A 10687-nucleotide genomic window follows, 5' to 3' on the forward strand; every position below is an offset into this window, starting at 1 on the left:
CAGAAATGTATATGTGTGCTGTGTACAATTAATGAACATAAAAACCATGACATTGTTTCAGCTGCAGACCAGAGGACAGAGAAGCAGGTATTTAAAACTAGACACTGATGAAGTATTGCTGACACTACTTTCATAAGTGTTTATATCGGCACACATATTAACTGCAGCAGAAATTAACAGCAGCTGCAAGAAGAGTTTCACTTTTTGCTGAAAATGAACCGTAAACCTTTATCAACACAATCTTTCATAAAATGGGCTTTCATTACACTATTCACCTGTTCTTTGACATATAATACATATAATAAATATATACTTCCATCAGTCAAAATGCAGAAACACTGTCAGTGTGAAGCTCTACGTCTGTGTCAGTTTCACTTTTATAATACTTACACTTGTAGTAATTCATGTATGATGATTGTAACTGATCATGACTTCTGGAGTTTGAACCTGCAGCTATTATCAGCTCCACCTTTACTGGATTCATCTGTTCACATGATGATTTAGTGCCAGTAGTTTTCTGTGACGTTCACTATCATCTGTTTGTCCTGCAGAAGCAGCTGAAGGAGACACAGAAGACGTTCCAGCAGAGCATCCAGCAGAGAGAGAAAGATCTTCAGCAGCTGAGAGAGGCTGTGGAGTCTCATAAGGTGAGTCTGGAGAAGAAGAGAAGTTTGTCTCAGTCTCAGTTCAGACTCACTGAAGCCTGAATCACTGTGTGTCCTAACAGCGCTCTGCACAGACAGCAGTGGAGGACAGTGAGAGGATCTTTACTGAGCTCATCCGCTCCATTGAGAGACGGCGCTCTGAGCTGATACGGCTGATCAGAGATCAGGAGAAGACTGCAGTGAGTCGAGCTGAAGGACGACTGGAGCGACTGGAGCAGGAGATCAATGATCTGAGGAGGAGAGACGCTGAGCTGGAGCAGCTTTCACACACACAGGATCACATCCAGTTCCTGCAGGTAACAGAGATCTAGAAGAACAGGATCATAGTGGACTTGAGCAGATCCTGCTGTGACAGAGACTCACAGAAAAACATTTCATGAGTGTCTTATTATATAATCATCAGTCAGACTCTCATCTGATCATCTTCTTCTGAAAGAGATGCCGCTTACAAATGGCTTTCAGCTCTGGAAATCTCTTAGGAATCATTTCTCTGAGCTCTTTCTTCTGGAAGATATATTTAGCTGTCAAAGACCACTAGTGCCACCAACAGTTCAAAACTTCACTAACATTTCAAATTTTTATCAGATTTTTCCTTCTGATTTATTAAGTCAGGGTGAAATCAGTGAACTCGATAGTACTGATTCTGTGTAACTTTCATCAAAACTGGATCAGGTGATCCTCAAACCTGATAAAAGTGATTTTTATTTGCCTGTAACACATTGATGAATTTGACCATGAAGACCCCAAACATGAAGTCAGGCTGTATATTAGCAATGCTTCAGTGTATAGAAACCAAACCAAACCTGAACGTGTCTTGAGGGGCAGTGGTGGAAAGAGTACTAAAAATTGTACTTAAGTAAAAGTATTGCTACTTAATGAATAATTTACTTGAGTACAAGTAAAAGTACTGAAACATAATATACTTGAGTCAAGAGTAAATAAGTAGTAAAACTACTCAAGTTACTATTATTTTTGTATTTTTACCCAAAATGAGGCGATGTGAGCATTATGGAGTATTAAACAGTCTCATGTAATGTCTGTTTCACAAGTGAGACTCATGGACCCAATATATTACATAGATCCAATATACTGTTACACATGTGTTTTCTTTCACAACTGTTTACGTTCACTTACATAACCGACTGTGTTTACGAGGATATTTTGACATATTTTTGTGTGCATTTGTCCTTTCAAATGCAAAAAGACATGGAAGAGGACTCAGTTCAGTATCACACACTATACAGTATGAGAGGCGGCTTTTTGCGCGCACGTCTTGGATGTGTGTGCAGCAGAGAAAACAGCACACGAGTCTTATTGACTTGAATAGTTTAAAATAGCTGTTTCTGTGCATGAGTCTTCTTGTGCTTGAGTGGTTTAAAGTCGTATTAAAATGCGCACAAAGGAATCGAAATTGTAATTTTTATAACAAGTATCCGATTGCAGAATTGGAATCGATTTTTGATTCCAAAGCCTAGCTATGGGTTAATATGTTAAATAAAATGCTCTTTTTTCGTTCCACCGAAAATATGCCTGGAGTCCACCATTGCTATTGTAACAAACAACGCTTTTACGTGCATCTGATTGACAGAAAAATCATTGTTGATGTTGAGGTTATTTCAGCTTTGTACAAAGTTTGCTTTGTACATTTAGTTTAAATGCGCTTTACCATTCAGCTGAACTGTGTGCATGCATTTTAGACACTTAGTACATGGGCGTAGATCACGTGGGGGACGTGTCCCCCCCACTTTTAATATCACGTAAATTCGGCCCCCGCACTTTTTTGGGCAAGTGTGTTGGCATAGAGGTTTTCAAGAGCCGGTGTGAATAAATATAGATTTAAATTCAAAGACAGGATAGTCTGTGCTTGACCTGATGTTTTATTCGGACCCAGAATAAGGCGAGATGAACACTCTATCCGAGCCCTACACTTGGATACTCCCATATGCCCCTTGTACAACCGAGCTAAGATCTCTGTCTGCATTTTCTCTTGAATTACACATTTCTGCCCTTTCATCAAGGGGCCATTAGCAATGTACAGCTCACCTTGATGGATCCAGTAAGGTTTTATGTCTTTTTTTAGTTCCTCCTGTCTTAGCCACCCCATCTTACATCGCTCCATCAACTACCTGCAGATCCTGTCCTGTTGCTGTGCTTCCGCTATTTGTTGTAGCTTTGACTTTGACGCTGGCAAGCCGTTATGTATTACATCTACAAAACTTGTGTTTCTCTTTCCAGCTCCTTTTCCTCACTTGAGAGTTCTCTGACTATTGGGGCTCTTGACAATGCATCTGCGGTAACTAAGATCTTGCCTGGAACATGCACTATGTTGTTATGTGTATCGCAGAAGTCTCAGACGGAATCTTTGAATCCTGGAGGGTAAGTCATCCAGTGCCTTTGTTCCCAGAAGGGCCAACAGTGGCTTGTGATCTGTCTCTATAGTAAATTGGAGGCCAATCAGGTACGAGTTGAGTCTTTCACAAGCCCACGTTACTGCCAACGCCTCTTTCTCCACCTGGGTATATCTCTGTTCTGTCTCAGACAGAGTTCGTGAAATAAAAGCCACAGGACGCCATTCCTTGTCATTCTGCATCTGGGTAAGGACTGCTCCTAATCCAAAAGAGGATGCGTCAGCGGACACTTTTGTTTTTGCGTCTGGCTTGTATTGTGCAAATACTTGGGTTGATGTCAAGTCAGATTTGATCTTTTCAAAAGCTGCTTGCTGCACACTGCCCCAAATCCAATCGTTCTGCTTGGCTAATAGATCACGTAGTGGTTTTGTATCATCGGTGAAATGGGGTATGAACTTATTCATGTATGTGGCCATGCCAAGGAGACGTCTAACATCTGCCACATTTTGAGGTGTAGTCATCTCCACAATTGCCCTCACCTTTTCTGGATCTGGTGCAATTCCCTCAGAACTCACTTTGTGGCCTACAAACAAAACTTCAGACTGTGCAAATGAACACTTCTCATTTAGAGTTAGGTTTGCTTTTTGAATTCTGGAAAGGACCTCAGTCAGTCGCTCCTCATGTTGGACTTTATCTTTTCCACATACTAACACGTCGTCGGCATGGCATATTACTCCTGTTATTTCCTCTTAGAGCTGAGACATACGTCTCTGGAAGTGTTCTGGACCCGAGTTGATGCCAAAAGGTAGGACATTAAAGCAGAATCGACCAAATGGTGTGATGAATGTTGTGAGTTCTCTGCACTCTTGTGCCAGTGGTATCTGCCAAAAGCCAGATTGTGCGTCCAGCTTGGTAAAAATTGTTGCACCATTCAGTTGGGCCAGTGACTGTTCAACAGAAGGTAATATATGCCGCTCTCTGCATACTGCCTCATTTAGCTTGGTTAAATCGACACATATCCTGATTTTTCCTCATCCTTAGCTGGACATTCTTTCCAACTGTGAGAAGGGGTTCTGCCACATTTTGAACATTTACTCGTGCTGGATGCATTCTCTGTCTGTTTTATTGCGTATCCTGCTTGTTGTTTACTGTTATATGCTGCCTGTTTTCTTTTTACTGGTCCTGAAAGTGCATCCACTTCACTTTTCTCATCCGTCTGTGGAGAGCTGCCCTGCATAATAGCTTGCTACCGTTTAACGGTCTCGTTCTGTTTCACTTGACTGATAGCTCTGCTCAACGTCAAATCAGAGTCCAGCTGGAGTTTTTCTGAAAGTGCCATGTCTCGTATCCCCACAACAATGCGATCACGTATTAATTCATCTTTCAAAACTCCAAAATTACAGTGTTCTGCCAGGATATGGGCCTCTGTTATAAAGCTATCAGCTGCAGCTGACTCGCCGGAGTCTAGTTTACGCATATTATACTTGGCTCACTCGAAAATAACGTTACGCTTCCCCACAAAATGATAATTGAAACATTTTTCCACCGCCGCCTAGTTGAGTTTTTCGTCCGCATTTAAAGTGGAAGCATTCAAAATATCCTCCGCTTCATCACCCATGAAGTAAATTAGAGTATTGACCTGGAATTAGTTGTCTCTCTTGTTCAATCCCGACGCGACATGGTATCTTTGGAAGCGTCTGAACCATTTTGGCCACTCTTTGCCATCAGCACAGTCAAATTTGTCAGGAGCGCTGACTGGAAAACTCTCCCGAGTGTGTGCGAGTTGGCCCTTCGTTCTCAGACATCATGTAAACAATACAAAGTTCGTCGCCATTCAGTAAACTGACTTCGGGTGTCAAGAGAGCATCAGATGTGTTTGTCCAGTGTCCTTATTTTGTTTCTTTATCAAGACTTCTGACACCATGTAGTAATAAATCCACAACACACACGGCCAGTACGATGGATTCTGTTTACTGAACTTTACGCATGCGTCACAACTACAGGTCCCGTTTTGGGACATCTACTACAACAGGGACATATATATAGGCCTATAGAAAACACCACCACACACCACTGATATATATATATATATATATTAGTGCTGTCAAAATTAGCGCGTTAACGCAGGCGATTAATTTTTTCAGTTTAACGCGTTAAAATTATTTAACGCAGGGGTGGAGCCTAGGGTTGGCCACCCCACTCATTACTGCTGTTTCTGTCTGTTTTTTCTTGACAAGAAGTGCATTTATACAGTCGCAGAGCGTCTTTACGATCACATCAATCTGGAGACGTTTCAGATGCGTGCTCCAGCTTCACTTCAGCGGCAGGCGCGAGTCAAACAAGCGCGGAAACCGGCGCGCGCTGTAGCCTGTATCAATTCATATCAAAGAGCGAAATAAACTACGTGCATGCAATGTCGTGGTCGGTTAAGGCATGAAGTTACCAAAAAGGCGATTAAAGCTGCCTTAAAACTGTGCGTGCATGTAATATGTTATATATGAGTTACGTTAAGAACATGTCTCTGAAATGGTTTTCAAAACTGTCCTGGAGCAGCCCAGCACGGTCTCACTCATCTAACACACCCGATTCAACTCGTCAGCTCATTAGTAGAGACTGAAATGGGTCAGAAAAGGTGATGAGAGTTGAGAGAAAATACGATGAGTGTCAGAGTCACGTGTTCAGCAGCGGCAGCTCTTAAAGAAATAGCAGCTAAAAACAACCTAATAAGTCAAGTCTGCTTTATTGTCAATTCTTCCACATGTACAGCACATACATACAGAGAATTGAAATTAAGAAGAGTTTTATAAATGATGTAAATGATAGGGCTGCCCTCGACTAACTATTTTTCTGATCGACTAATAGTCGTACGTTTGAAGCGATTAGTCGACTAATCGCACATTTATATTAATTAACCATATAATTCATAATAATGAGCTTTTAATTGCCTATAGCCCATCAGCGCTCAAGCGCACACATAAAGTTTGCCCCAGAGCACCGCAGAAGTAATGATTATGAATGTTTCAGGGAAAAAAACAGCAAGAAGACTGCTTTAACATCATACTAATTCATTGATAAACTAGGGTTTTCGGTATTTTCGGCTGCAGTGATGAAGTCGACACTGACTCTTCATCTCCACAGTGGACGTGCACGTTTCATACGGATTACATAATCAGCAAATATTTGTTTTCCATTTGAATTGCACGGAGCATGGAGTTTCGGTTAATATATATATATATATATATAATTATTATTATTATTATTATTAATGCGTTGAAGTTCACAGAGACCTAGATGGCAGAAAGTGCACCCTGTTTGCTTTCATTATTTTACAAAAGCACAACATTTTGTTGTTATTGTGAGTGCGCACAAATGAAAATAGAGCTTTTACAGATTCGAAAGATGTATTGCTCTTATCTGTATGACCAAAAATGACGGAGCATTTTAAGTTAAATGCAAATGATCGCACCGGTCGTGCAGTGAGCGCTACTGTTCAGCTTCCACACTCCGCACAAACACTCGAATAACGCACATTTATAGGTTAACATTAGATTGAGTGGCCATGTAATGAGGCTACTACTTACATGTTTCTGATGATAACCCATATTTGAGGTCGATGATCGAAACAAACGTCTGCATGTCCTGACTAGAGGTGTGTGATATTGACAAAAAATAATATCTTGATATTTTTGGGGATTTTATCGATGATGATAATTAGGCGATATTTTGCTTGAGTGTGTTATTGTTTGAGCTTGAACGTGTGTATTTGTTACATGTAGCTAACATGTGATCCACATGTTAAAACCTATTAACACATGGAAACATTTTCCACATGTGATCCACATGTGCTCTTATGTTGCAACATGTGGTGACATGTTGTCTTCATGTGATCACATGTGAAAAATATATGGACAAGTGATCACATGTGAAAATAATATATGGACACATGTGATCACATGTGAAAAACATGTGAAATTCATGTGGTTTTTCTGTAAGGGGGAATCAGTGTTACAAGTACCCCAGGCACATCGTTTTTACATTTTTGACGTATAAACCCCATAAAATCGATACGAGCTTTGGATCTTTCAATGTTTCTCTATGGCGCTGAAACCTAAAGATGTCCGAGTTCCGCTCCCCGTGCAACTGATACTCGACTGCCATTGGCTAGTCTGCGTTCGAGGGGAGGGGCTTACCGATAGGTCAGTTGTGTCATCATTTATTCACCCTCATGGTCCAAAAGAGTATATGTAATAAATTTTATCAGACAAAATATTTCTTGCTGAAGCTACTTTTTGTAATGTCTGTTTGATGCTTTACACAACAATGACTTTAAATTATCTTTTGGGAGTAATTTCTCAGCCAAATTTGATGTTTGAAAAATTACGTCTGGTAAGCGAATTTTTAATCTAATTAATTACATCATGTAATTAATTAGATAAAAAATTCGCTTACCAGACGTAATTTTTTACCTTTTATGGGCATTTTTACCTTTATAAAGCCATTTTTGTCTAAAAGTGTGCATCAGCAATGAGTCAAATTCTTACGTTTAATCAGTGGATTAGAATAATATGACATTTGGGCTGTTACCGAGCAAATGAAATCAGTATCAACAAAATTCATCTTTGCAGTGCAGAGGAAACACAGAAGCTGCGTCTGAAGTGGCATTTAGATGCGTTTACACACTGTTTAATGCAGGACATGAATGCATTTACCCTGCAGTTACAAATGCATAAATAATGTTTTGATATATTAAACATAAAACGTTGAATACTGATATGTGAAATTCTAATAAAAAAACAATGAAAAGATACTTTAAATGTGAAATTAAAACCGACAGCAGGAGGCAGCAAGTCACTGTTAATAAGTGAGTCATTGAAATTAAACCAAATAATTTAAACGGTTGATTCATTCAGGAACGAAACACCGTCATGTTGCTCAGAGACGCAAAACAGCGCTGTGGCTTTATTTGGAATTATTTTTGTTGTCAAAATAGAGCAAGAACAGGCGATATGGTGTCTAAATTGTAAGTCTCTTAATATTAACTTCTTGTTTATTGAACTGTTGTAAAAAATCAATATCACATTTGTAATCATGCTAATTTTTGGAGAAGAAAAACGGCACTCTTTGTGTGATATTAACTATATGAAATGATATAAATATATACATTTTCTGCCCTCATATCTTGAATTTTGTGATCATTCTAAATATTTTTAATAGACTGAATCATGCAGTGAAAGAACACACTTCACGTGATGTGTGCATGCACTCTGTAGTGTTTTGCATGGTTTTTGCGATATACTCGTGTGGCGAGGGGGGCGTGGTTCAGCGAAGTCTGCAGCAGGAGAGAAGGGCGGGAGACGAGCAGTGAGTAAGTAGGTCAAGTGCAAATTGATGAACACCTGTGTCTGATTGCAGTAATTGACCTGGAGAGACCGGTTAAAAGGCAGACTGGAGAACGTGGAGGCAGAGAGAGACGGAGACTCGTGGGCATCGCTCGGCCAGGAAGAGAAAACCTGAGGAACTGAATTTGTGCCATTGGCAGCGTGTGAACCCGCTGGAAGCGCTACTTTTGTTTTGTTAGAGTTTTGAGTTATTAAATAAACATCCACGAGTCTCCAAACGCCAACCTTGTTTACTTCCTTCCTTCCTTACTACGAACCTTGTTACACTGGTGCCGAAACCCGGGAAGGGAGCGATAACGCCGCCGCCATCATGTCATCTCCGTCAAGTTCACCGTTTGCGGAGGTCATCCACTCGCTTGCGGGACTCCATCAAGAGCACCATATCATCACGCTCCGTGAGGATTGGCCTCTCGGCAGTGCTCGGTTCCTCTGGTGCAGAATCGGTCAGTCGTGGTTCCGTCTTTCCCGTCTGCACAGCCGCCTTCCCTCCCCGCTTCTCTTTTCCCCAAGAGACATCCACACACAAATACCCCAATAAATGACTAAAAGCTGGCCAATTGGTCCCCAAAATTAGCGGATGCCTGAGGTTCGGGTTAACTGCAACCTCCACTTTATGCTTCTGACCCCGAAATTGGATAGCTAGGAGCATTAAAGGATACCTCACCACATCCCCGTGGACGCACCGCACCCGAACCACGCAGCTCTTATCCAATGCCTCCGGCTGAATTAGGCTTTGATGGATCGAGGTTTGGTTACATCATGAATCCACCAGAGCCCAATAAGTACCCCCCTTAATACTCACAGGTATTTAGTACATGCCAGCTTGATCGGGGGCAGCCTGTGGGGCATCCGGGACCTGGATCAGTGTCCCCACCTCCATCACCGGACACCGATCAATAAAGTGCCCTAGGTCCCTGCAACGCCAACAGGCCGGCCCAGACCTCCCCACCGTCCCAATGGCAGGAAGTGGGTCAGGAAATTGGAGTGGAGAGAATGGTGGAATGGGAGCTGTGGCGGGACTGCTGCCTGTCGACCCCGCCCTCCCTGGGCGGCACCCTCAGGCCAGCTGTCAGGTTCGGCGTGGAACTACCCCTCCACCGGTGTGAGGCTCCTGGAGGGAGATTCCCTCGGGACCTGGACAGCCCCGCCCCCCTGGAGAGGGTCCTCAGTCCGGCGGACTCCGGTGCCGGACCACCCCTCTATCGGGGCTGCGCTCGAGGTGGGAGATTCACTCGGGACCTAGGGAGAGGGACAGGCTTAGAGGTAAAGGGGGGAGAGAGAGACAGAAGGCAGGGTTTCGCCAACCCCATGGCACGCCACCATCTGGTCTTCCGCCAGTTCAATGGCCAGGTCTAGCACCACGCGATCGACGGTCTGGTCGACGTCGCTTCCCCCAGCCAACAGCCATTTGCGGCACGCGTCCCGGAGCTGCTGAGCCATCACAAAGGGCCGGCCGTTTTCCCCCAGCTCCAGTGATCTGAAACACTGACGGTGTTGTTCGGGATTCAGGTCGACCAGCTGGAGGATGGCTCGTTTGAGGTCGTCGTAGACCAGGAGGTTCTGAACTGGCAACTGTTGTGCAGCCATTTGTGCCTCCACCGAAAGCAGCGGAATGAGGCGCACCGGCCAGTTCGTCCGGGGCCACCCACATGCCTCCGCAGTCCTCTCAAAGAGGTCGACAAAGGCCTCTGGATCATCCTGCGGGCCTAACTTGCTCAAAGGCATGTGGGCTGGCAGTCCGCACCAGCGTCTATCACCCACAAACAGACGGACAGGTGGAACGATTTAATCGCAATTTGAAAACCATGATTCGAAAGTTCGTTCACGAAGACGCCAAAAATTGGGATAAATGGCTGGAACCCCTTTTGTTCACTGTGCGCGAGGTCCCGCAAGCCTCCACGGGGTTTTCCCCCTTTGAGCTCCTTTACGGTCGCCAGTCCCGTGGGGTTTTGGACGTTCTGAGAGAGGCTTGGGAGGAGGGAACTTCGGATAGCAAAAACGAAATTCAGCATGTGCTGGACCTGAGAACAAAACTCCACACATTGGGGCAGCTCTCTATGGAGAATTTGTTACAGGCCCAGGACAAGCAGAGCCGGCTGTATAATCGGGGAACCAGATTACGTGATTTTGCATGGGGAGATAAAGTGCTTGTATTGCTCCCAACTTCTAGCTCTAAATTACTCGCCAAGTGGCAAGGACCCTTTGAGGTCACACGGCGGGTGGGCAATCTTAATTATGAGGTAATTCGATCGGACAGGAGTGGGGCACGTCAAAT

General features: G+C 43.3%; 2 protein-coding genes and 1 long non-coding RNA gene across 3 annotated transcripts in view; 2 read left to right on the forward strand and 1 right to left on the reverse strand.

Moving 5' to 3' along the window:
• The window catches only part of LOC107717303 (tripartite motif-containing protein 16-like protein), a 30978-nt gene that overhangs the window by 12811 nt on the left and 7480 nt on the right, over positions 1 to 10687 (forward strand). The window lies entirely within an intron of this gene.
• On the forward strand, positions 12 to 879 carry LOC107717324 (uncharacterized). The gene is made up of 3 exons (XR_001637305.1): positions 12 to 87; positions 552 to 647; positions 728 to 879. It is a non-coding gene; the product is annotated as an uncharacterized LOC107717324 (long non-coding RNA).
• LOC107717320 (zinc finger protein 444-like) overlaps positions 9009 to 10687 on the reverse strand; it is a 3783-nt gene continuing 2104 nt past the window's right edge. The window contains exon 2 of the mRNA XM_016524023.1: positions 9009 to 9286. Coding sequence (XP_016379509.1) covers positions 9221 to 9286 — 66 coding nt within the window. The 3' untranslated portion in view covers positions 9009 to 9220. The remainder of the gene's footprint in view (positions 9287 to 10687) is intronic.

Source organism: Sinocyclocheilus rhinocerous, unplaced genomic scaffold (assembly GCF_001515625.1).
Source record: "Sinocyclocheilus rhinocerous isolate Xijiao unplaced genomic scaffold, SAMN03320098_v1.1 scaffold149, whole genome shotgun sequence".
NCBI lineage: Eukaryota > Metazoa > Chordata > Actinopteri > Cypriniformes > Cyprinidae > Sinocyclocheilus > Sinocyclocheilus rhinocerous.